The following is a 27,782-nucleotide window of genomic DNA, read 5'->3' as shown; positions in this document are numbered from 1 at the left end:
GTCAGTAAGGAGGAATGTCTTCTGTGGTTTTGAGAAAGATCCTTCCACCTGAAACGCCCTACCTCTCATTCTATCTGAATCCTTCTGATCTTTCCATACTACCCCAAATGCCAGCTCTTTAAGAAAGTAGTCTCCAGTTATAAGAAAATATATGCATAGGAGATATTTCCAAATTATTAAGTGATGAAACCAGTAAGTGAAACATGGATGTTACTGCTAAAGTTATCCTCGGTCGTCTCCTGGCCTCAGTTTCTCTAAACGCTTCGATGGCTTAGCCTATCTCTTCCATTTATAATTTCTACTCTTTTATCATCTTCAGATTTCTGCCACAGCTGCCTTAAGAAGCAATTCTCCTTCCTTAGACCTGCAGGCGGCGGCTCCTCCGCGTTGGCAGCTCAGCAGGGCGGGGCTGGAGAAGCAGGAGAAGAGGCGGGGGCTTCGGGGGAAGCGCGGCGCGCAGCCACGTGACTTCCTTCCCAAGGAGCCTCAGCTGCCGGCCTCACAGCAACCGGGGCGTCCCACCTAATGACGCCCACCTATCCTGGTTGGCCTCGGGACGCTGGTGGCAAGGAGGCTCCCACGGTCGCTCCGCTCATTGGCTTGAGCTACTGTCGCTCAGGCGCGTTGCCCGAGCGCCTACAGGCGGTGCTGCCGGAAGCCCCGCCCATTGGCCGCTGGGTTCGTGGCTGGCTGGCCGAGGCTGTCACTCCCGGGCGGTTTCCCTGAGGCCGGCGCTCTGCTGGGGGCGGGAGGAAGAGGGGCCGGACTGGGGCCTGACTAGCCGTCGTTGCTACCGCCGTCTTCGCGGCTACTATGACCAGCGGGCGAGGCCCCCTCTGCAGCTCCGCGCAGCTCTAGTTGGGGCCGTGCGCCCGCCGTAGCCGTCTGGGTCCCCAGTGCGGCCGCTCCCGCGGCTCCCTCGGCTCTTTCAGCGCCGCCTGCGAGGCGAGGCGGAGGCAGGATGAAGATGACTGTGGATTTCGAGGAGTGTCTGAAGGACTCGCCCCGCTTCAGGTAACGCGCGCGGCCTCCCAGCGCCAGCCGGCGTCACCTGGAGCTGCCTCCCCCGGGGGTGGGGGCGTGAAAGCCCGCCCGCAGAAGGCGCTGGGGGTCCTGCAGTCCGCGCCCTCCGACGGGGCGGGCGGCCGTTGCCGCGTCTCCCTACCCGGCGAGGGCACTGCAGCCCCGATCGACCCTTCCTGAGGGGCGAGGTTGGACGGGGGAGATGGATGTAGGCTCCTCATCCCACTTCGTCCTCCTCTGCCCGGGGCGGAGCAGCTGAGAGGCTGGGCGCACCCCCTCAGCTTCTAGGACCTGGGTTGCAGTCGCGTCCCCGAAGGCTCGTGCCCTTTGCGGACGCGCGCTCTCGTCCCCTTCCTCTTGCCGCTCATCCTTTCCCCTTCCTTCCGTTCCTTCTTGGTTTCCACCCCCACCCCAGCTCCTCTTTGAAGGAGCTTGCAGGGCACACTCCTGCAGTTCACTTAGTTCCTCTTTGCGTTTTTCCGCTCCCCTTACCCCAGGGAGGAAGGAGTAGGGGGCGAACTGGGACGTTGACTTGTGCTGCTTGCGTGTCGCCTGCAAGGGGGACTCTTAGGAAGCGCTGGCGGTTGATTTGCAGGGGAGTCGGGGCTGGGAGTGCTTTGACCAACCGCATTCTATCAACCCTGGTCTGAGGCTACCAGCTTTTCTTTGCACTTAAGCTCTTTGAAGAAAGGCACCGCTGTCGAGAGGTACTGGGCTGACGGGTGAAGGCTAGGAGAAACTGTGCATTTCTGTTTTGTGAACGGAAGTAGGAGGGCCCTGAAGATTGCATTTATGTTCCTCTTCCAGCAGCGTTGGCCCGGGAGGGCCCCGATAACAGTCGGATGCTCCCAGTGGATCTGTCATATAAACTGACATGGAGGCACTCCGATTCACTTGGACTGGCCTCCCTCCCTTGAGAGGCGGCAGTTCAGAGTGTGTCCAGAGTACATCTCTTTCGGTTTCGGGCTTCGTAGGAAACTCTTGAATTGTTTTGGAGAATGAGGTTTTGCCAGGTTGTATTTTACAGTGCATTTATAGGGCTGTCCTTTGGCCTTAAAAAAAGAAGACCGTAAAACTTCCGTTGGATAGTGACATGTCTTGAAAGCGTCCCCTGAGTATTGATGTGTGTGTGCCCGCTGATCTCTAGGCCAAGCCTGGGTTGTAAATTCTTGCATTCTCAGCCCGGGGACTAACTGTCCTCATCCTTATCTTGGTTAATTTGATTTGCCATTTTCTTTTCAGTGAAAAGCAAAGAAAACTATTGTAAAACCAAGAAATTCCTACTTCTAGGAGAACGTCCTTTGATTTTTTTTTCCTGGTGTGTGTGTGAATTTTATTTGGAGCTTAGGGCTTTGCTTGTAAAAAGGTGCACCTGGTTTGATTTCTATTATTGGTATTAGTTTTTTAAACTTTTATGTTGTGCATGATTTAATAAACTCAGAGAATATACAAATGGATTGTCTAGTACAGCTTTGCACGTTAAATTCCAGGACTGTGTGGTAAAGGAAGTAATTTTTAAAGCGTACCTTAGGAAATTCTGCTTTTTGTTGGAATTTTATTAAGGTGGCCCAGGTATTACTGGGTAATGATGTAATCACTTTTTTTTTTGGTTTAGAGAATGTTGCTTTGCACTCAGTTTATTTCAGATTTTAAGTTTCTTTAAAAAGAAAAACTTGAGAGAAGTGATTTGGAAATGTTTCTAACCACTGGTGTTGATCCCAAACCATGTGCTGTCTTTGTGTTTGAAATAAAGGAATCATTGAATATAAAATAAGAGGAAAAGATACTGATTAAGTTGTATGGAATACTATAAGGAGCTTTGTTAAACTTGAATGTAGTATCTATTCTATATTAACTAAGATATTAATTTCAAGAGTTGTTTCCAATATTCCAGTTACTGTTGGCTGCATATTGGAAAGAGAAACCAAGATTCAGAGAACTCCAATATTTGTATACATTTTGGGGACTAGATTAGATTTACAGTAGAGACAAGAATGCCAAGAGATAAAAGTCTAGTCATTCACATTACTAAGTTTTAGTTTTTTTAAGAATCCCATTACTGTGTTCATTTCTGTAGCATTTGAAAAGAATATTTCAGAAGCCTTTTTATTCACGTGCTTTATGTGTAAGAGAAACTTTTAAGAGTGTCCTGCATGTTTATAAGTGATATATGGAATCATTTTATCAAAGAGAAGATTTGTGAGAGCTGGGTTTGTTTTTTTGGTAGCAAGGCAGCTGCACTGTTTATTCCTTGTAGTATCCTGATCTATTGTGCTGTTTTTGAACTAGTTCCTATTTTTATTTTCCTGCACAAATGAATCTTGTGGCATTTAAGTCTGTCTTGTGGACTTAACTGCCTTGGGTGCTGTAGAATTAATGTAAATGGCAGATCTTGCTCAGTGTTCAAGCTTTAACCATTAATTTTCCTGAGACATTGAGAGGAAAACCAGGAGGGAGACTGGTTGAAATAGGGAGAGAAGGATGTTGCAGTTGCAACATTGTCTTTAGTAATTTGAGTAAAGTCAGTGGTTACTTGTACATTCCCTGAACATTTTGTTTTGTTTTTAGATTGGGAAGGCACATTTTATTGTGTAATTTTGGGTTCCCTTAGTTTTAAAAAAAAACCCAGTCTAAAGGTCAAAATCTTGTTCATTTAAAATGTACAGAAAGGTAAATGTGTTTAAGTGTACTTTTTTTTAAGTGGGAATTTTCCACTTTGACCAACACTTGATGAAGAACTTTGAACTTGTTTAGGCCCTAAATTGTATGTGTAGTTGCTCTTTGAAATTTTATACAATTTTAATAAAAATTGTGGTTTTCCTTTATGTAAACATATGGTTCACTCAGGAAGTGAACATTTTGTTTGAAACAAAAAGTTGAATTAATCAGTGCTTTTTGAATTGTAGATTTTTGCTCTAATTCATTGCTCAAATATAAAAATGTTGAGTCTTTATCTGATACATTTATTTTTTATTCTTAACAATGTTTATTTTGCACCATTCTGAAGATTTCTTGTTTGTAGATTCTATTTCAGATATGATCCTTGTTCAGTAACTAGGATAAAAATCTTAAAAAGATGCTTTAGGGTGAAAGGTTTCAATGTGTGAAAGACATTAGAACGAAAAATGTGTACATATTCACACATACACATGCATATAATGTTTTGCTGTTAAGCTGATGCCAATCCTGTCTGGGTTGCTACTTTACCTTCCATCTTTAGAACAGATACACTCTGTACTACAACTGGTACTTTATACATGGAAAGTATAGTGGGCAAGGGATGAAGCAAAATGTATTTTTATCTCAGAAGTGGTAGATTGGCATTATACTTTTATCATGAACCAAAATACACGAATCCAGTTATTCCTCATTGCAGGTTCTCATTCCTCATTTAATGTTGTATCAACTTAAGTTAAAATAAGAAAGAACAAGCTTTTTTAACATGCCAGACCTCATGTTAGATGCTTTTACAGCTCCCATCTCTTTTAATGTTAAAATGTATTATGATGTGGGAATTATTGTCTTCATTTTTGAAATGTTTAAAAAAAAATCTCAAACTGGATATTTTGAGAAGTTAATTTGATTTTCTTAATAGTGGACTTCCAAATGGCAGACTTGGAAGTGAATCCACTCTTTTGCTCTCTCAAGCCACAGGCTTTAATTGCATTAATTAAATTTGCATTGTTTGTGTATGATGTCTTTTATCATACAGAAATTTGAAAACTGGCTTCTGTGTATTGCCTAGAAATGTTTTTCTATTCCCATTATCAGAGGTTATTTTTCTATTTGTAGCAATTTTTAGTTTCATGTAATGCAGCTGTAATTTAGTTTTGAGTGTGGGAGATAATCCTATTTTATTTTCTTCTTAATGGAAGCCCTTCTCCTAATGCCTTTTTTTGAATAATCTATCGTTTCCCCATTGATTTAAAATTCCACACATAACATGCATAAATATGCATACATATGAACATGTATTTTTTTCTGAATTCTACCCTTTTCTACCAATGTATTTGTTTTCCTGCAAATACTTATATTAGTTGCAGTATTTATAGCCTTATGATATCTGGTGGGAAAAGTTTTCCCTTGTTATTGTTTTTTCCAAAAATTTGATGGCTGTTCTTGAATATTTTGTTTTTATAGTAGCTTCTTCAGTTTCAGAAGAAGGTGTGTCATTCTATGAATTTTGGTCTTATTTATTTAAAGCTGTTTATTATGTAAATTTCCAATGATGCTATAACTATATGCTGTTTATAAGAGACATACTTTTTTCTTTTTTTTCAAAATGACAACTTTAGATTCAAAGACACAGGTTGAAAATAGAAGGATAGAAAAAGATAAGCCGTGCAAGCAGTACTCAAGAGAACTGGAATGGCTATGCTAATAGCAGATAAAATAGACTTTAAGACAAAAATTACCAAAGATAAAGGACATTTTATAATGATAAAAGGGTCAGTCCATTAGGAAGAAACACTTATAAACATATGCACTTAGCAAAGCCCCAAAATATGTGAAGGAAAACTGACAGAATTGAAGGGAGAAATAGAAAATCCAACAATAATAGTCACAGACAAATACTTCCAGTTATGCGTAAAGCAACTAGACAGTTGGTCACTAAGGAAACAGAAGATGTGAACAACATTATACACTAAACAAGACTTAGTAGATATCTATAGAACACTTCACACAGTAATAGCAGAATTAATATTCTTCTCCAGTACACACAGAACATTTTCTAGCACAGACCATATATTAAGGTATTAAATGAGCTTAAATAAATTTAAAAGAACTGAAATCATATAAAATATATTCTTTGACCATTATGGAATGAAGTTAGAAGTTAATGACAGAAAGAAATCTGAAAAATTCACAAGATGTGGAAATTAAGGAGCACATTCCTAAATAACCAGTGGATCAAAGAAGAAATTACAGGGAAATGAGATACTTTCAGACAAATGAAAACAAAATATAACATACCAAACTTATGGGAAGCAGCTAAAGCAGTGCTTAGAGGGAACTTTCCACCTAGAAACACCTATATTAAAAAGGAAGAAAAATCTCAAAATCAGTGATCTAACCTTCCATCTTGAGAAACTAGAAAAAGAAGAAAAACTAATCTCAAAGAAGGGAAAGGGAGGAAATAAAAAAGACTAGACCAGAAATAAATGAAAATGGAGAATAGAAGAACAATAGAGAAAAATCAGCGAAACCAAAAGTTGGTTATTCATAAAGATCAACAAAGCTGACAAACCTTTAGCCTAGACCAAGAAAAAAAGGAGATTCAAATTACTAGATTCAGGACTGAAAGAGGGGACATCTGTCTTACAGAAATGAGAGATTATAAGAGACTGTTATGAAGAATTCTTAGACTAACTTAATTAGTAAATTAGTTAAGCTAGATGAAATGTATATATTCTTAGAAAGACACAAACTACTGAAAATTACTCAAGAAGAAATAGAAAATCTGAATAGACAGAAAAAATAGAGATTGAATTAGTAATCAAAAAGCTTCCCCAAAGGAAAAGCCCAGGCCAAGATGGCTTCAGAGATGAATTCTATCATATATTTAAAGGTGAATTAACAACAGTCCTTCATAAAAGCTGCCGAGAAATGGAAAAGGAAGTGTCACTTCCCAGCTGATTCTATGAGACCAGTATTACCCTGCTACCAAGATCAGATAAAGATATCACAAGAAAACTACAGGCCAATATCCCTTATGAATGTAAGTGCAAAAATCCTTAGCAAAATATTAGCAAACCGACTATAGCAACATAGAGAAAGGATTGTACACCATGACCAAGTGGAATTTATCCCAGGAATGCATCAATCAATGTAGTAAACCATATTAATAGAACAAAGTATAAAACATAGTCATCTTAATAGATGCAGAGAAAGCATTAGACAAAATCCAACAGTTGCATGATGAAAACAGTCAATAAACTAGGAATAGAGAACTTCCCCAACTTGATAAAGGACATCTGTAAAACACTCTCAGCTAATATCATACTGAATGGTGAAAGACTAAAAGTTTTCCCGTAAGATCAGGAAACAGAAGTCTTTTCTTCCCACTTCTGTTGAACAATGTAGTGGAGGTTGTAGCCAGAGCAGTTAGGCAAGTAAAGGGAAAAAAAAGGCACCCATATAGAAAAGAAGTAGTAAATCCATCTCTACTTTTAGATTGTATACAGGTCTCCATAAGAATTGGTTCCAGGACCCCTGCAGACATCAAAATCTGTGGATGTTCAAGTTCCTTATATAAAGCAGTGTAGTGCAGTCAGCCTTTTGTATCTGTGGATTCTGCATCCAAGGGTATGGAGGGCTGACTCTATCTTGTATATAGAAAATATTAAGGAATGCACAGAAATCAATTAGAACTACTAAGTTCAGCAAGGCCGCAGAATACAAGACCATTGTCAGGATGTACCACAGTTTGTTTATACATTCACCTACAGAAGGACATCTTGGTTGCCTCTAAGTTTTGGTAATTATGAGTAAAGATGTTATATACATCTGGGTGCAGGTTTTTGTGTGGACATAAGTTTTCCACTCATTTAGGTAAATACCAAGGAGCACAATTGCTGGATTGTATGGTATGTATGGTAAGGGTATGCTTAGTTTTGTAACTAAACATATAAGTTTGGGGGTTTCTTATAAGAAAATCTTCCAAAGTGGCTGTGCCAGTTGCATTCCCAAGAGCAATGATTGGGACTTCCTGTTGCTATACCTTCTTACCAGCATTTGATATTGTCAGTACTACTCTGGAGTTTGGCCATTCTAATAGTGTGTATTGGTATCTTGTTTTCATCTGTTATTTTTATATTCATATTTTGAATGAATCCTCAAATTTTCTTTTTTCTCCCCTTTTCTATTTCTTTGCCTTTTTGTCCTACTTTCTGGATAATTTATCCAACTTATTTTCTAACCCTAGTTTTCAAATATTCTTTCTTACTCTCTGAATATTCCTTTCTAATGTCAACCCATTCTTTAAGAGCTTCCCCTATACATCTGAAGAAATTAGTCATAGTTAAAATTTTTTCTCTCTGAATTATCTCTCCTTCCTCCAGGTGTTGTTGTTTGTTTGTTTTGGTCTCTGATTTCTTTTAGAAATGTTCCTTAAGGGTTTCTGTTTATCCTTGGCTCTCTGTTCACATAAATGAGACCTAATGAAGCTTTTGCACAGCAAAGGAAACCATGAGCAAAACAAAAAGACAACCTCCAGAATGGGAGAAAATATTTGTAAAAGATGAGACTGACAAGGGCTTAATCTCCAGAATATATAAACAGCTCATACAACTTAATAAGAAAAAAACAAACAACCCAATCCAAAAATGGACAGAAGACCTAAACAAGCAATTCTCCAATGAAGATATAAAAATGGCCAATAGGCACATGAAAAAATGCTGAATATCGCTAATTATCAGAGAAATGCAAATCAAAACTACACTGAGGTATCACCTCACACCAGTCAGAATGGCCATCATTCAAAAAGTCCATGAAAAATAAATGCTGGAGAGAATGTGGAGAAAAGGGAACCCTCCTACACTGTTGGTGAGAACGTAGTTTGCTGCAGCCATTATGGAAAACGATGTGGAGGTTCCTCAAAAAAACTAAAAGTAGACTTACCATATGATCCAGCAATCCCACTCCTGGGCATATATCCAGAAGGAACCTTAATTCAAAAAGACATATGCACTCCACTGTTCATAGCAGCACTATTTACAATAGTCAAGACATGGAAACAACCTAAATGTCCATCAACAGATGACTGGATAAAGAAGTGGTATATTTATACAATGGAATACTACTCAGCCCTAAAAAATAATAAAATAATGCCATTTGCAGCAACATGGATGGACCTGGAGAATGTCATTCTAAAGTGAAGTAAGCCAGAAGGAGAAAGAAAAATACCATATGATACCACTTATATGTGGAATCTTAAAAAACAAATGAACTTATGTATAAAACAGAAGCAGACTCACAGGTGTAGAAAACAAACTCATGGTTTATAGATACCAGGGGAGCAAGGGGGTGGGAAGAAATAAATTGGGAGTTCGAGATTTGCAGATACTAACTAATATATATAAAATAGATGAACAAGTTTATTTATACTGTATAGCATAGGGAACTATATTCAATATCTTACAGTAACTTACAGTGAAAGAGAATATGAAAACGAATATATGTATGTTCCTATATGACTAAAGCATTGTGTTGTACACCAGAAATGGATGCAATATTGTATACTTCAATAAAAATATATTTTAAAAAATTATTGGAAGTATAGTGTATTTTGTTATGGTTTGTTGACTGGGAGGGTTTCACTGCAGGGTGGTATTTTCATTGGGACCACTCTGAAATGTCAGTATCTTTAGGTCTTTTCTTTTTCATCTTCTGCCTAGTAGATAGAGCCTAAGTGCTAGATTTCAGGGAGCTGAGCTAAGGAAGGGGCTGGAGAAGGGCTGTGGGATAAGGACTTCTCACTGCAGTTTCTTTCATGGGGAATTTTTCACTGTTTTACTCAATAGTTTTGACTTGATTATGTAATCCTTTACAGAAAATAAAGCTCCCATCTTTTGTCAGGGGAGAGGTGGTCATGTCAGGATGGAGGAGTGGACTGGTGATCTGAAGAGTCTAATTGCTCCTTATGAATGAGTATAAGATTTCAACTAATCCTATTTTCAGCCTCCTGCCTCCTCCCACTGCCATCCATGTGTTTTGAGACATAATGACATCGTCATGCCTTTAACCATTTTAGGATTCTGTATTGTAAATCTTTTTGCTTGAAATTGGCTTCATCAGTGTATTTTGAAGACTTAGGTTTTGGCTTTTTCTGGTCTGGATTACTGTTCTTTTATTTGCCTTTCCTTTTCCAGAATTGTGTTGCTACTGTTGTCACTTCTGTTCTTTGTCTTTGTGTATTAGCGCCCCTGCTTCTGTCTTATTTAATTGGATATTTTGAGAAAAGGGAGATAAATGGGTGTATCTGATCTGTGATATTTAACTGGAGGTTTCTGTGGTGTACCAACCAAGGCAAAGCATAATTTCTACTGGAGAATACTCTTTTAGGGTGGTAAGTATGGACCAAGTATGTGGGGAGTTTGATTACCTGTTTCACTTCTTTTTCATTTACTGGTTGTGAGACCTTGGGCAGGTTTCTTAGTTTTTCCCAGGGTCAATGAGAATAATACTGCACTACTGAGAATTCAGAATGCCTTTCACAGAAGTTGATGAGGAGTACCCACTTAATAATGCTAATTCCTCTTCCTCTTGTATCCTTGAAGACATGCTTGGATGATTTAGTTAAGGTTGCTGGCATATCTATATGGAAATAAACTATTGGTTGGAAGCATCTAGAATGCATAAAGGATTAGGCATGTTACTTTTTTTTAAACATTTTTTATTGATTTACAATCATTTTACAATTTTGTGTCAAATTCCAGTGTAGAGCACAATTTTTCAGTTATACATAAACATATATATATTCATTGTCACATTTTTTTCTCTGTGAGCTACCATAAGATTGCATGTTACTTGTAAATATGAAAATCATCTATGTTGTGGGTGATGAAACAATAAAAGTAGATAGACATGCTCCACTTTGTAGGAGAGCAGTAAAGATCTTTAAAATAGGGCCATATGTAGATTTCATGTGTAGAGTGTTTAAGAAGGTAGAGTGAGTAAAAGAAGAATAGGAGGGGGAAGCAACAACTGAGGACACAGTGCCTTAAGGATTTAAGTCTGCCATGAGAGAGCAAAGAATAAGTGAACTGAGATTATAGAGGAAAAAACTACTGTGAGGAAATATTAAGTGTTTATTTGAGATTGCATGAAATCTATTTCCATTGAATTGCGTCTAGAAGGACTTGGGGAATAGACAGATGAGAAGCAATGCAAGTTAATACTCTATAAAGATTTGGGTGGATTAACATATGAAGAAATTCTCATAGTAGGAGTTAACTTCATTATGATACTGTAGTTAAGTTGTACCTGAAATATGTCAGGATTCTTTATTGAAAGCTAGTCAGTTTTCCCCTTTAAAGTTTTTGTATTTTCTGTGTTGCCACAGACATACTCAAATTTAAATAAATAAATTTTCACTGCTTAAAAAGTTACAGTTCCGTATTGAAGTGTAAAACATGGTAAAACATTTAACCAAAAGCAGACAATGGAGAATGGGCACTAGGACAGTTAATATCAAGCATTTAACTTTGTATATATTTTAGAGTCATTAACAAAATTAGATATCTGTGTATACTTTTTAAATTGACTCATGTAAAATTAAAGTTTATGGGACTAACCATTTTGATTTTTTTAGTTCTAGCTAGAAGTGTGTTCATTTTTAAGTAAACAAAACTTTTTCTGTTCTTTTTTTTAATGGTTTTAAATTTGGTGATATGTTGTTTTACTTTGCTTTTAGTTTTCTCTTCATAGGGAAACTTTATTATAAATTAAAAATCCATCTCTCTGGATTTTTAAATCAAAGTATTTAAACTAATGTAAATAAAAAGACTAGATTTTATTGATTATGGTCAGTTTTTTCATGGATAAAATGAATTAAAATACTCCTAGCACATTTATTATTTAATTTGAAATGACTTTGGCATTTCTTTCAGGTTTTATCTACTGGCTAAGAGCCATTTCCATTTGCCTGAAAAAGCCTTTGTTTTCCTTTGATGTTTGAAGGCTATTTTCACAAAGCATAGAATAGAAGGTTGGCTTTTTTTTTTTTTTTTTTAAAGCACAATGTTATTTCATTGTCTTTTGTTTATGTTTCTTATTTTTTATCATTTATGTTACAAATTTGTTAGTCTTTGTTACTCTTTTGAGGATAGTATGTCTTTTTTCCTCTGGCTGCTTTTAAGAATTTTTATTTGGCTGTGGTTTTCAAGCAGTTTTACCATAATATGTGTAGGTGTGGTTTCTATTTTATTCATCCTACTTGGAGCTTGTAGGGTTTCTTCAGTGTATAGGGTTTGTAGAGTATCTTTCATCCGTTTGTAAAATTCCTGGCTATTATCTCTAAAAGTTGCCTCTGCTTCACTTCTCTTCTTTTGGGACTCAGTTCCACAAGAATATATTAGAATTTTTTGCTCTGTCCTTACATGTCTCTTGTTCTTTTCTGAAATGTTTTGCTTTGTAGAGAAATGGGGTATTTTTATTCACCTGTATTCCCTCATCTTCTGCTGTATTTAACTTCTGTTAAACCTATCTGTGGAGTTCTTCAATTGTATTTTTTTTTTAACTTTTGGAAATTTATTTTTTATAGATTTTTATTCTTTGGTGAAAATTACTAACTTTTCATATGTTTCTTACAGGTTCTTGAAGGCTTTTCTCTAGTTTCATGAACATATTAATTATTGCCATTTTAAAGTCTGTACCTAATAAAACCAACATCTAGATCATCTGTGGGTCTATTGTTTTGTATTCTTTTGTTGTTTAGTTCTTTCTTTTGGTTGGCCCAGTTTTTGATTTAATGCTGTACATTGTATATGAAAAAATTGGAGATGCTCTGGATGGTATTGTCTTTCTCCAGAGAAGGTTTACACTTTCCTTTGTTAGGCAGACAGAGGAGTACCAGCTGGTCATTTTAGTCCAGTCAATGAGTAAGCTTCGTTAGTTTCCTGTTGCTGCTATAACAAATTATCCCATATCTAGTGGCTTAAAACAACACAGATTTATTATCTTACAGTTCTAGGGGCCGGAGTTTCAGTATAGCTCTCATTCAGCTAAAACCAAGGTGTTGGCAGGACTGCATTCCTTTCTAGAGGGGCTAGAGGAGAATCATTATTTTTTGACTTTTCCAGTTCCATATTTCTTGATTCAGGACCCCTTTCTGTCTTCAAGGCCAGCAATGACTGTGATACTCTCCCTCTTTCACTTATAAGGACTCTGTGATAACATTGGGCTTCCCAGATAATTCCAGGATAATTTCTTCATCTGAAGGTCAGGTGATTATTAACCTTAATTCTATATGCTGTCTTAATTCACCTATACAGTGTAACCTAACATATTCTTCATAGGTTCTGGAGTAGGATGTTCACATCCTTGGGAGGCTATTATTCTGTTTACCGCATTCCACCCTCTAGCTCCTAAAGATTCACTTCTGTCTCACATGCAAAATTTATTCACCCCATTGCAACTTCCAAAAAAGGCTCATCTCAGCTGGGTTGCAGTTTTGCCAAAGATGTCATCTATGTTTATTATTTTACTATTACCTTCTTAAAATCATAGTGCAAAAGTTTTGGTATTTGCTATTTTTTATTTAATAATGTTATAAATTTTCATTATCACTAAGAAGGTTTTATGGTTTGAACAAAATGGTTGTTATCATATGTTCTATCAAGATGCTATGGGATAAACACTTGTTGCTTCTCTGTGTTTTTTTAAAATAAATTTTTTAATTGAAGTATATTCAGTTTACAATGTTGTGCCAATTTCTGGTGTACAGCATAATGTTTCAGTCATACATATACGTCCATATATTCCTTTTCATATTCTTTTTCATTGTAGGTTACTACACAATATTGAATATAGTTCCCTGTGCTATGCAGTATAAACTTGTTGTTTATCTGTTTTATATATAGTTGTTAATATCTGCAATCCTGAACTCCCAATTTCATCCTTCTACTCCACCATCTTGGCAATCTCTCTATCCCTGTTTTTGAAGCGATGATTCCCTACTTTTCTGGATTATAGATAGTATGATAATTAATAACCTCATGTTAACTTACTTTTTGAAGAGTGTAGATGAATTATCTTGGAGAATTTCTCACATTCTAAAGTTGTCTGGTTGTTTCCTCTGGATAGATTGAATTTAAACATTTTTGGCAAGAATATTCATTGGTGATGATGTACTGTGTCATTTACATCAGGAGGCTCATGATGTTTGGTTGTCTTCTTGTTGATAATGCAGAGTTTGATCACTTGTGACATGGGAACCAGGGGGAGGGAGAGGCTTATGAATCAAAAGCCTTGAAATGGGAAGGAGCTAGATCTTCAAGGAACTAAAAGGCCAATGTGGGCTGGAGCAGAGTGAGCAAGAGGAGATAAGGAGAGATAAGAGAGATAAGCAGGGACCAGATCTTGTTAGGCTTTATAAGTCATCCATAGTAAGAGGTTTGGATTTTATGATTAGTGCAGTAGAAGCCATCAGAAAGCTTTTAGCAATAGTGAGAAATGATAAGGCTTGTATTTTAAAAATATTTTGACTACTATTTGGAAAATGGGTAGTAGAGGGGTGAGAGTGGATGTAGAGAGACCAGTTAAGGAAGCCATTGCAGGAAACTGGTTATCAGGATAGGTGAGGCAAGAGATGACTTCAGGAGGTGGTGGAGATGATTTTTGTAGTAGAATGAAAAAGAATTGCTGTTGAATTGTTTGTCAGGAACAGAATAAAAAATTACATTTTTGACTTTAGCAACTTAGTGGATGGAGGTATAGTTTGCTAAGGGGAAGCAATGGAAGAGCAGGATTTTGGCAAAAAATCTTGATTTCTACTTTTGTGGAGCTGTCAAGTAGAATTGGCCCAGAAGTGTAGCCTTTTGTAATTTTACTTTACAAACTGATATGATCTTATCTCATATTCACTTTTCGGTTATAAACTCTTTGGTATGGGACCAGCAGTGTCTTTGTTTCCTTTCACTAGCAGGATAATTCCTTGCACACAGTAGTTAGGCTACAGACTTCTATTGCCAAAAATTATGTTCACAAAACAGTCATGCATTCTTCATTTTCACATAACATACTATTTTTATTTTGGGAATCTTTCTGTTATTGTACTATTAATGAATTTGCAAAACTGTAAATAATATACGACAGCTGCTAGGGTTGTTTAACTTTTCTTTCACAACACAATAATTAAATCAAACCAAAAATTTTAGGTCCTCTTGAGTAGTTGTTACAACTCTTGAGAGCCTAGTCTATTTCTAGGCTGCCAGAATATTTATATATGTGGGGTTTATAAGGAAATAGTTATTCACAAACTGAACTATTCAGAGAATTAGTGTTTATTGCAGTTGTATAGGAATAAATTTAAATATCTCATATTCTGTCACCTTGATAAACTCTTAATTTTTCAGTTGACTGTTTACTTAGAATGTCTGTAACAGCTTTTTTTTTAAACTGTTGCTCCTGGACAACCTGAATCAGAATGAGAAATTTGAAAGAAATGTAACTAAGGTTCCTTAAGTGATTGTAAAAGAATTGTTCATAAGATTGTTCATAAACAATCATTGAAATAAGTGTGTTTCTCTAAGATAACCTTTGAAGTACAGGTTGATTTGGAAATATATGATCTTAATATTTTTATCAGTTTGTACTTTAAATCATATTTTGGTTATCTATTGCTCTGTAACAAGCCAAGTAAAATTTAGTGACTTAAAACAACCATTTTATTTTGCTAATGACTCTTGAGTCAGGAGTTTGGAAAGGTTTGAATGGTTCATCTCTGATCCATGTTAAGACAAGTGGGCGGCTGAGGCTGAAAGATCCACTTCCAGTGAGTGGCTTCTTCATTCACATTCTGATGCCCTGGTGCACTGTGACCCTTCTGTCCTCTCCATATGTCATCTCGTCCTTGAGGGCATTTAAGCTACCAGGCCAATTAAGGGCTAAGCCTAGAACAGGTACAGCATCGTTTACATTGTATTATGTTAAGACAGTCACAGGAGTCACCCAGTAAAAGAGTGAAGAAATAGACTGTGTTTTGATGGGGGAATGGCAAAGTCATGTTGCAGTTGATGATGTGTGGTCATCTTTGGAAAATATAATCTGCTACACGTTGTGCCCAAAGGGCCTTGGCTATGATGTTGAGGAAAATTATAAAGATGCAGTAAGATTATGTATTTAAAGCTGAAGTGACAATTTTGACAGTTCCCATTACTAGGAAAGGTATAGGGCACCAGTCCTCATACTGTTGGAAAGAGGGTGGTTTGACAAAGCTTTTGTGAAAGACAAAATAGTAAAATATCTCAGAATTTAAAAATATGTATGCTTTGATTCAGTACTTTAACATTTAGGAATTTTTTCTAAGGAATAGGGAAAATGTGCAAACTTATACGAACAAGGATATTTTTCCGATAAAGTTATCAGACTATTTATAGGAAAAATTGTGCAGGTACAGTGTTGGTTAAGTAGAATACTGTTTAGCTATTAAAATATAATGATAGCTAACTCTTAAAAAGCACTTTATATATACTAGGACCATTCTCTGTACTTTATATAACTTTGTAGTCATGTAGGCTGCCCTGTGTTTGTTTTAATGCTCTGCTGTCATTATTTTGCAATTCTTAATTTTTAAACAAGAGGCCCCATTTATTTTTTCCCATTGGTCCCTGCAAATTATGTTGTCATTTCTACTTGTGAATTAGGTTTTTATGTTTTTGAAAGTTGAAAAAAACCAAAAGATAATTTCATGACACAGTGAAAATTATATAAAATTTAAATCTCAGTGTTCATAAATTTTTACTGGAACAGAGCCATGTTTATTTATTTACATATTATCAGTGGCTTTTTTTTTTTTTTTTTTTTTTTTTTTTGCTACAACAGCAGAATTGAGTACGTGGAACAGGGACTGTCTGGCCCTCAAAACTTAATATTTAGTATCTGGCTCTTTATGGAAGCTTTGCCAACGCTTGCTCTATCCAAACTTCTTCTCTCTTCTGCCTTTCATAACAGAGGATATAGATCTCAATTTGTAGGGGTAGTGTCCATGATACATTATGTGAAAAGAAAAAGTAGAATATAATTTAGAATGTGTAACATGACACTGTCTATGTCATAAGCTGTATATTAAAAAATCTGATAAACTATTAACCTATTTTATCTCTGGGAAATGGGAGGCCATTATTATTGAAGTTTTATTTACAAAAGTAAGTGCTGTTAGTTAAGAAATAGACATATTATGGGGAAAAGGAGACAATGCATTCTTACCCTTTCCCTTCTGTCCCCCACAACTTTTTATTTTAAAAGTGTTCAGGCTTTTACTGGAATGTTGAAAGGACAGTACAATGAATACCTATCTAACTCTGATCTAGATTCACTGGTTGTTAATATTTTGGTACATTTGCTCCCCCTGTCTCTCTCTCTCTTTCAATCACACACGTATACACGCATGCATATACACTCAGCATGTACATGTTTTTAAAAAAAACTATTTGAAGGTTCAGTATGCATCTTCTAAAAATAAGGACATTCTCCTTCAGAACCACATTTATAGCACTAACAGTAATTACACGTTCAGATTTTCCCAGTTGTGCCAGTTTTTTATAAGTAGTTTCTTTTCCTTAATTCAGCATCCAATTAAGGTTTATGCAGTGAATTGCTTTTTCATTACCTTTAGCTGGCTGTACATTCTCAATTCTTTTAGTCCATTATCTTTCACTGGGGCAACTTACCATTAAGAAAATATTAGATTATTATGGAACTAGGAGAGGTCTCAGTCATACCTGAGGCCTTGATTTGGGTAACGGCCAAATCGTGCAATATTTTGTATATCATGTTAACGATTTTGGCGGACTGTCATAGAAACATAGTGGGAAGCTCTTATAAAGATATGGCATGTTCAAATTTGGATAGTTATAAAACATTAACTTTTGAGGCAGAATATTTTCGTGTGTCACAGTTTGGTACAAAATGATATAATATTCACAATTGTAAAAAATATTTTTGAGATAGTCTGGGAAAGTCAAATGTTTAATGGTTATTAGATATTATTAGAGAATTATTATTGTTAATGTGTGATAATGATAAAGAGGTTCTATTAAAAATTTCTTATCTATTAAAGAGTAATAAAATAACATCTGATGTTTTCTTTAAAGTGCATCAGCAAAAAAAAAGAATTACATGAAACAAGAATGACAGAGTTTTGATAATTGTTGATACTAGGTGATAGGTATGTGGGAGTGCATCATACACTCTTCTCTGTTTTTATGTGTGTTTTATTTTGTAAAAGATTAAAAAGACATAACCACTGACACGTCATTTTTGACTTGAAAAATGAGCTGGAAAGGTAGCTTGTATGTGAAAGTTGTCTGATATCTAAAACTTCTATTACTTTCCAGAGAAAATTCTTTATATAAAATATGAAATAAATATACCAAAGAAATTTACTTCTAAACATTTGATTAGAAAAATAATTTTTAGCAAAAATAATTGACTATATGTTTCTGAATGTCTTGAAAGGAGCCCAACATTTTTAAAGTTATAAGAAATAATTTTGCTCTCACAATGTTTAAAAAACTGCAATCTTTTAAGTATGGCAGAAAGCTAGTGATGACAATAAAAAAAGTCTGTACAAATTACAAAACTGTTTAATTCAAACCACCACTCACAATTGTAGAACACTATTGTGGAGATTTCTTCTTGTCAATCAGCTATTGTATAAATTGTGTGTAATCTTCCCTATGATTACAGCACTGATGCATTACCAGTACTGCTTTACTATGATTCCAAGAGATAAAAACGACGACATCTCTTTTGTTGGATCCAGCAGCTGTATTCTGGCCACAGGTGCTAGTTGCAGTTATTCAAATAAAAATATGACAGTGTTATGAAGGTAGAGTTTGATTCTAAGAAAGTTGACAGATAACAGTGTCAAGACCTTTGTCCTCTATACTAACAATGTGTTAGCTTTCCTTTTATTTTATGTTTCGTTATTTGAGAAGCCGTCCATGCAGTCAGATAAGCAGTTTTTAACTGGAAGTGCATATCAGAATCACCTGGGGAGCTTTATGCAAAATACCTTTGTTTGGACTCTGCTTTAGGCCTATTGAATCAGAACTTTGAGGGAGAATAGGACATAGGCATATACACTTTGAAAATGCTTTTTAGGTGATTCTGATGTGAAACTTTATTGAAGGACTACCACTCTAAGTGTGTCAGAATTCTTTAATATATGTAAACAGATAATAAAGCACAGTGGTTTTCAGTCTTCTTGTCTTTTCAACCTCATGGTTATAGACAAGGCACAGTTTCCCACTGGTTATCTGTATATAACTCCGTTCCTTACTCTTGTTTACTTGTTCTCTAGAACAAGAAAAGCATCCAGGTTTGCAAGGGATAGCCATTAAAGGGTTTTTGGCAACACTTGTATCCTATTTATTAGTAACAGTTATTTTGTCACACCTCAGACTGATCTCAGTAACTCCCCACTGTAGATGGCTGTATTACAGTTCTTCCCTAGATAATCTGTTCCCTGCCCAACCCAACACTACCTATTATTATTGTATTGTGTTAACAGTCATCTTCCTGAGATTCCAAATTCATTGTTTTTACTTTTATACACAAAAATGCTCAGTGTCTTCACACTGCCTTTGAGGTCAACTTTGCTAAGGCCTTCTAATTTACATCCTCTTGTGTGTCTTCTACTCTAATTTTTTTCTTTTGTTGACACCTAAACAATGCTATAGTGACTGACCACTTTAGACTTTTTTATGCAGTGCCCTTTTCTTTATTCTGTCTTTAAAAAATATGAAGCTTTATTTTTTCTTGTACAAGTTAAAAAGGCTATTTATATGAATTGAAAAAATAATACAAATATTTAAAGTAAGTTCAAAGCATAGTGTGTATGCTTTCAGACCTTTTGCTCTATTTATGCTAACACATGCATTTTTCTTGCATGAATGGGATCAGATCATATTCAGTCTGCTTCACTTTGCTTTTTTCACTTAATATTCATATTTCTTTGTCAGGACTTAAGAGGTCTGCCTTACTCTTTAAATGGAGGCATATTCTTTAAGCAGCTGTGTACTAACTATTGAATGGTAATTTGAATAACCAGTCCCCTTACGGGTTTTTCATTTTTAGTTTCTTTCTTCTATGAGCTTTTGTCTATCCTCCTGGTATATTTGCCTTATTATATCTGTAGCATTAATACCTAAAAGGATCATAATAATTTGTGTAAAAGGGGATATACGCTTAAAATTTTAGAAGTTATTGCTAAATTTTGCTCAAATAAAGGAAGAAAAATGAGGGAGGACAAATCCAAGCAAATATTAGTGCTTTTCTGTGTGTGTATCATCTTAAAGAAGTAACTATTTTTAAATAAATAGGGTTATAAATCAGGAATGGATGTTTGATTTTGTCAAATGCCTTTTTATCATCTGAGACTGTCTTAGTCAGTTTGTACTGCCATATGAGATTACCATAGACTGGGTGTTCTGGATATCAAACCTTTATTTCTCACAGTGGAGGTTGTAAGTCCACGACCAGAGTGTTTAGCGCGGTTGAATTCTTGATGAAGGCCTTCTTCCTGGTATCTGTGCAGAGAGGGCTCTGGTCTCTTCATCTCCTTATAAGGGCACTAATCCCATCATCACGGTAATCTAATTCTCGTTACTTCCCAAAGACCCTTCCTCCAAATACCAACACTTTGGAGATTAGTGTTTCAACGTATAAATTTTAGGGGAATACCATCATTCAGTCTTTAGCAGAGATAATCATGTTGCTTTTCTTCTTTGACTTTTTAACATAGTAAGTTAAATTAATGGATTTCCTAATATTTAAATATTATTACAGTCCTATGAATTTCATTTGGTCATAATCTTTAAAAATACAGCTGGATTTTATTAATATTTTATTTATGATTTTGCATTAATATTCAGAAGCTATAATGAGCTGTTGTTCTGATTTATATTTTGGTAATACAGTAGTCTCCCCTAATCAGTGAGCAATATGTTACAAGACCCCCAGTGGATGCATGAAACTGAGGATAGTACTAAACGGTATATTTTCCATTTTTCCCTATACATACATAACTGTGATAAAGTTTGAAGTTAGGCACAGTAAGTGATAAACAACAGTTTATAACAATATACTGTAATAAAAGTTATGTGAATGTGCTCTCTCAAAATATCTAGTTGTAATGTACTCACCCTTCTTGTGATGATGTGAGTTTATAAAATGCCTATGCGATGAGATAACTTGAGATGGATAACATTGGTGTTGTGACAAAGTGTTAAGCTACTGTGGTGTTCTGATCATATGCCAGAAGAGGATCATCTGTTTCAGGTGATCCTGGGTCACCGAGCTAAGACGACATCAATCTTTGGAGATTCAGGGCCGGTCAGAGCAAGATGGCGCCAAGATTTCATCACGCTACTCAGAATGGCATGCAGTTTAAGATTTATTGTTTATAAGATTTATAAGTTCCACAGAATTGTTTATCTGTGGAACTTTCCATTTAATATCTTCAGACTGTGGTTGACTGTGGGTGACTGAAACTCTGGAAAGTGAACTCATGGATAAGGGGGATTACTGTAGTGTTATATTGATTTTTTTTTTTAATAAAAAAACCCCCAAGAAATACCCACTTTTTTCTTTATGCTCTGGTATAATTCAATCTTCAAATTATTTGATTTTGAACTTGTTATATAATTCACCTAGATGGAACCTTTCTGACTGTCTCTCCTTGGCAATTTGTCTTACTCAAAGGTATCTGTTATGGGTTGAATTGTGTCCCTCCGGAAGATATGTTGAGTCCTAACTCCAGTATCCCAGAATGTGACTTTATTTGGAAATAGGATCATAGCAGATGTAATTAAGATGAGGTCATGCTGGAGTAGGGTGGACTCTTAATTCACTATAACTGTTGTCCTTATAAGAAGGCAGAAGGTAATGTGAAGACAGACACACAGGGAGAAGATAGCCATATAATGACCAAGGCAGAGATTGGGGTGATACTACTGTAAGCCAAGAATCGATGACTACTACCAGAATCTAGAAAGAGTCAAGGAAGTGTTTGGAGGCAGCGTGGCCCTGTCAGTGCCTTAATTTCAGACTCTAGAGTTGTGAGAGAATAAATCTATTGTTTAAGTTACCCATTTTTTGGTAGTTTATTATGGGAACCCTAGGAAGCTAATACACTGTGTGTTCCACTTAGGCTTTCAGGTTTGTCTAGCATAGGGTCATACAAAACATTATGGATTTCTTGTCTTTTTCATTCTTAATTTTTTAAATTGATGCTTTCTTTTTTAACCTTGTTAGTATGGTATCCCATAATATTTACTTTTTATCTACCTCCCTAAATTAGTTCTTGAGTTGATCAGTTCTTTTTTTTTTATCAATACCTACCTTAGACTTCCTAATTCTATTTTCTACCTTTCTTAGAAAATAAAGTAAATCTGACTTTTTGAATTCATTTATATTTTGTCTAATATTCAGTATAAAATCTTCAAGAGTGTAAGTTTTTCTTTGAGCTTAGCTTTTCAAATTTTGATGTGAAATGTTTTTATCATTATTTATCGTATATTGTTACTGTATGGTTTTGATTTTCTCTTCAACTCAACACTGTTTAGGAGAAAATTTAAAAATTCCTAAGACTGGGATTTTTTTGGTTTACTTTTGCTATTTCAGTTTTCATTACATAGAGGTTAATGAATGTGATTAGTTGTATTTCCACTTTATGAAACTGGTGAATTTTCTTTGTGGCTTATTTAATCAGTTTTTTAAAGTGGTCCATGAATGTTTAAATAGAAGGTTATACTCTGTGGAGTATAAATCTTAGTTGATAGCTATATGTCTATTGGATCTACTATATAAATAATCTCACTTAGTTCTGCTTTATCAGAGGTTACAAACTGTTAACATGGTCTTATTTGGCCCATAAACATATATTTTGCTGGCCATGCAATGTGTTGGCCTGCATAATGTTAAAAATTAACATTGATTAAAAGTGCCAATATTAAAAAATTTGGAGATTTTTATATAGAGTGGATTTCTGGTTTTCTCAGAAGATGTTACTTTTAGCTCATCAGGCAGGTCATACCCTCCTACCTCTTTCAGGCTTTGAACAGGCTGTTCGTTCTCTTTTCCTGGAAGGCTTTCTCCAGTCCCTTTTCCTGGCTTAATCCTGTTCATCCTTTCTGTCTCAGTGTCAACATTTCTGCCTCCCAGAAGCCTTCCTTCACTCTCAAGACTAGGTAAAGATGTAAGGTAGCAAATAAGCATATGAAAAGTTGCTCAACTTCTTTAGTCATTAGGGAAATGCAGATTATTAATACCCCACTGATATACCACTACACATCTAATATAATGGCTAAAATGAAATTGACCAGTCATACCATGTACTGGCGGGTATGTGGGGCAAGTAGAATTCTCATACTCACCAAATCCAAGCACATACTGCTTGTCGCATGACAGGCCAATAAGTGGAGAGATGACTTGCTGGGTCAAGGAATAGCGGCTTTATTAAAAAAAAACTAGCGGATCAAGAAGATGGTGGTCTAATGTCCCAGAAAAGCCATCTTACCCGAGTTAGGATTCAGGCTTTTATCCTGAAAGGGGAAGGGATGTGGTTGGTTGTTGCAGACATCTTAGTGCCAGAATCCTTTGTTCTTGCAGCTGTCCAGGTAGATTGGTTAGAGTGTTTCTATAAGCCTCCAACAAGACCAATATTATTCTCTGGACTGCAACTTTTTATTTCTATATGAATCAAAAAGTGTTATACATTTAAGGATCAGAGGCTTGGGAATGGGCTGTCCTGTATATTTCAGGCTTAGAGGCAACATTCTTAACTTGTAGCAAAAGCAATAGAATACAGAGATTAAAGTAAAAGAAATAGATCCAATATGGAGTCAGATTTATTCTTCTCTGTTACACTAGTGGATATGTAAAATGGCAAAACCACCTTGAAAAACAGTTTGGCAATTTCTTAAAAAGTATATTAATATTTATAGCAGCTTTATTTGTAACAGCTGAAAACTGGAAACAACCCAACTGTCCATCAACATATGAGTGGATAAACAAGCTGGAATATCCTTAAAACAGAATACTGCTAGCAAAAAGGAATAAACTATTGATGCATGTTATAACATAAATGAATCGCAAAATATACAAGCTGAGTAAAAGAACCCAGATCAAAGAGTCCATATTATGTTAATACATTTATATAAAATTCTTAGAAATTTAAATTAATCTATAGCAACAGAAAGTGCCTGGGGAGGGGAGGGGCAGGAGGCAGAAATACAAAGAGGCACGAGGAAATTTTGGCGGTGATAGATGTGTTTATTATCTTGATTGTGGTGATGGCTTTATGGACGTGTGTGTGTGTGTATACACTGATCAAATTGTACACTTTAAATATGTATACTGTCAGTTTGAGATTTGCAAATTTAGTCACACATATAAAAGAGATAAAAAACCCAAATTTCTTCCGTATAGGAAACTGTAGTCAATATTTTGTAATAACCTTTAATGAAAAGGAATATGAAAACAAAAAAATGTATATATATGCACGACTAGGACATTGTGCTGTACACTAGAAATTAACATGTTGTAACTGACTGTAGTTCAATAAAAAAATTCTTTAAAAAATGTACACTCTCAGTAATATCTCAATAAATCTGGTAAAAAAAAAAAAACACCCTAGAGAATGCTATTACCATTACTTCCTAATCTGTCAATGTGGATCTCTAACTGCTATTCTGTTGTCACAGATCAGTGTTTCTTATTGGGCTGGATGTTTACAGTACTTCTTTCCATTGGCATCCAATGGACAGTTCAGCCTCTGCAGAAGTTTCCTCATTCTAGGATATAAAAGAAGCCCAAGAGAACTCTCAAGTGGTTCACATTTTTTACATGGGAAACACTTAGCTTGGCCTATTATCAGTGACAGTGCAGCTACTTTTAATTGTAGTCTTCTGTTCTGCAGCCATGGATCACTCTAATCAAATGCTAGTCTTTAGATTTCTCAGGTAGAAGTCAGATAAAACCAGTCCACAGAGTTCCTAAGCTCCCAAAGACAGACACCAAGTTTTCATGTGATATCCTTGAAGCCCCCCTTACTAGGCTAGAGGTGAGGGTAAAGCATCAGTCTATCCCTCTTTGATTTTAGAGTGTTATTGACAACTCACTCTAAAGAAATCTCTTCTCCCCAATTTCCATCTCTTCTTTAGATCTCTCCAGATGCTCCCACCTCCACCTTTTATAAAAATAGTTGGAGGTGGGTGATCAGCTAAGTATTGTAAAACTGCCTTTTCTTTTTTCTTTTTTTGGCTACTTCCTTTTCAGATCTTGTCCATGTGGTCTATCTAGCATTTCATTTTGGATAGTGGAAGTAGTTGTCAGATAATACCTTGGAGCCTCAACTAAGACTGAGAGGTTTATTTGGGTATCATGTTATATCCTGTTAATAGGACTTTTCTACTCTGCTTTAATTAAGAAACCTGTATTTTGCTTAGGATTAGTGAAATTGTGGGCTCTCCACTTTTCATTTTGCCCTTATTTCATGATATTGGACATATATTTTTATCTGTGGTATGGAATTGTAGCCATTCCCTGGTTTCATTATGAATGAAGTTTCCTGTAGTAATTGTTTTTTCTTTCTATTAATGTTTGTAAACTTCAGGGAAAGAAATAAACATGCTCTTACTGCTTTTTCTCTCTCTCTCTTTTTTTTTTTTTTTTAAAAACCTGGCCAGGTCTCTTTGCAGAAACAGTCGTCTCATCATTCCCTCACTGACTTTCATCTTCTCTAAATTTCTGTAGATATTTCTTTGTAATAATTATTCTTTATATTTGCTTAGTGTTTTATCCTTTTGTATTTAATTCCTATCAAGTACTTTAGTGGAACTGGTTGGTTTTTTCTATTTTTGAAATGCAACAATTAAAATGGGTTATCTTTGATATCACTTGATTCAGAAATTTTAGGATTCTCAATCTCCTTTGGGTGAAGTAGGGTAAATGATGTTGTATGGAGTTTTACAGATAATGAATAAATTAGATTTGAAGTGATTGGCCACTATAACATAGCAAATTAATGACAGTGAGGATTAGAACACAGTTTATTCTAGCTTCATTCTGTTGCCTGGGTACAAGAAATTTTGTATGTTTGATTGAAAGTTATGTCAGGTAGATTATGAGTAGAACAGGGTTCCTTTACTTTTACTTGCATCCGTGGTCCTCTTTTCCCAAGTTCAGGGCTGTTTAATTCTTTCTGCTGTTTGTTTGGAAATGTCTTTGGTCTTCCTTGAGAAATTTAGCTTGTTGAATATAGTCAGGGGTGAGTCTATCCACACCCCGCTTTTTTTTTTTTTTTTTTTGCCAAATATAGTAGTTAGGTGGATGAGAGAGAAAGAATTCCTGCTTTCTTTCATGGGTAGTGTCCCAAGGACTTGACCTGTGCTCTACACTCCTTTATTAGGAATCCTTTTCACTTCAGTGCAGCATCTTGAGTGTTTGCTTTTGAGTCAGTTACTGTAACTTTGCTCACTTAACTCTAAGATACGTTGTCGACACTCAGCAGTTTCACAAAAAACAAAGAATGTAAAGACAAGATTTCAGTGAGAAGCTAAATAGAGATTTGTTTCATTATGATTTTTGTTTTTTGCATGTTATTAGCCCCTCTAGATTATTATACCTTCTTGAGTAAAACAGCTCAGCTTAGAACTTCTTAAAATTCTCTATGCCTTTGAGGTTTGGGGTACACAAAGAGGATATTGACCGGTCCTGAGTAAGGAGGCAGGTCAGAGGAAATTATCTTTCATACACAGGTTTATAAATTATTTTCTTTCAAATGCGAATGTTGGAGCAGCAACTGTGCTGCAGACATTAAATTTTTTTTTTTATTAAAGTATAATTGATTTACGGTGTTGCATTAGTTTCTAGTATACAGCAAAGTGATTCAGTTATACGTGTGTGTGTGTGTGTGTGTGTGTGTGTGTGTGTATTCTTTTCATATTCTTTTCCATTATGGTTTATTACAGGATATTGAATACAGTTCCCTGTACTGTATAGTCAGACATTGTTGTTTATTTTATATGTAGTAGTTTGTATCTGCTAATCCATTTTCTTTCTTTTTTTGAATTTAAAATAAATTTATCCTGTTTTTAACACCCTCAAAATACCCCCTTTAAAAAGTAACCTACAAAACAATGCCTGCTGCTCCCCTTAAAAGAATGGATGGGTAATAAACTTTACAAAATAATCTCTGGAATCATATGTAAATGTTACTGTGAATCTCATCTATTTTCTTATTGTATTCCTGTAGTCCTTTTTCAGCTTATACTGTTTAGATATGATTAATTATGAGGCAGATACAATGAAAATTAATAAAATAACTCAAAAAGGACTTTGAACATATTTATACATTAAATGAAGTTAGTAGCTTCCCTGTGTACCAGTTAAGCAGATAGAAATAAAAACATGTTTGGGGGAATCTCAATTAAGTTAATGAAAAGATATATAAAATGAATGGAAATGAAGTTAACATGAAATTTGTGGGACTTATATATAATTATACAACAACTAAAAGCATGATGACAAAAAGGGAAAAGGTGACTAAGGAATCGTATTTGTTGCTTGAAGACTCAACATTTTAAAAGTATAAATTTTTCCTAAATTAATTTATAAAATAATTTTCTAAATTTAAATAAATTTAAATGCAAGAACAAATATGTAAGACTAGCCAAGAAAATTTTGGAAAATAGGAGCAACAATGTCCCCATCAGATTTTAAATTGTATTCTTTGAGTACTGAGATTAAAATAGTGTTATATTGAGCCCAGAACTGACAGATGAAAGGAAGAGAATTTTAAAAAGTTCTGAGACAGACTCAACTATATATGAGTTTAGAGTATGATTAAGGTGATACTTCAAATCAATGGAGAAATAAGGAAGGGCAATTAGCTCACTACTTGGCAAAAACAAGGTGTGATACATCTCCACAATAAATTTTGGTGGAGTAATGATTTGGATGTTAAAATTGAAGCTGTGAATGTACTAATGGGAAATATACAGGACATGCATATTAACTTGGGATCAGGACAG

At 35.6% G+C, this 27,782-nt stretch overlaps 1 protein-coding gene across 2 annotated transcripts in view; it reads left to right on the top strand.

Annotated features, from left to right (window-relative positions):
• Positions 1-692: 692 nt before the first annotated feature.
• The window catches only part of ACAP2 (ArfGAP with coiled-coil, ankyrin repeat and PH domains 2), a 126,695-nt gene continuing 99,605 nt past the window's right edge, over positions 693-27,782 (top strand). For both annotated transcript variants that reach the window (XM_010994396.3, XM_010994394.3), the window contains exon 1: positions 693-1,014. In XM_010994396.3, coding sequence (XP_010992698.1) covers positions 962-1,014 — 53 coding nt within the window. In that variant the 5' untranslated portion in view covers positions 693-961. The remainder of the gene's footprint in view (positions 1,015-27,782) is intronic.

The sequence above is a fragment of the Camelus dromedarius genome, chromosome 2 (genome assembly GCF_036321535.1).
Source record: "Camelus dromedarius isolate mCamDro1 chromosome 2, mCamDro1.pat, whole genome shotgun sequence".
NCBI classification, from domain to species: Eukaryota; Metazoa; Chordata; class Mammalia; order Artiodactyla; family Camelidae; genus Camelus; species Camelus dromedarius.
This window is presented reverse-complemented; position numbering and strand designations above follow the sequence as displayed.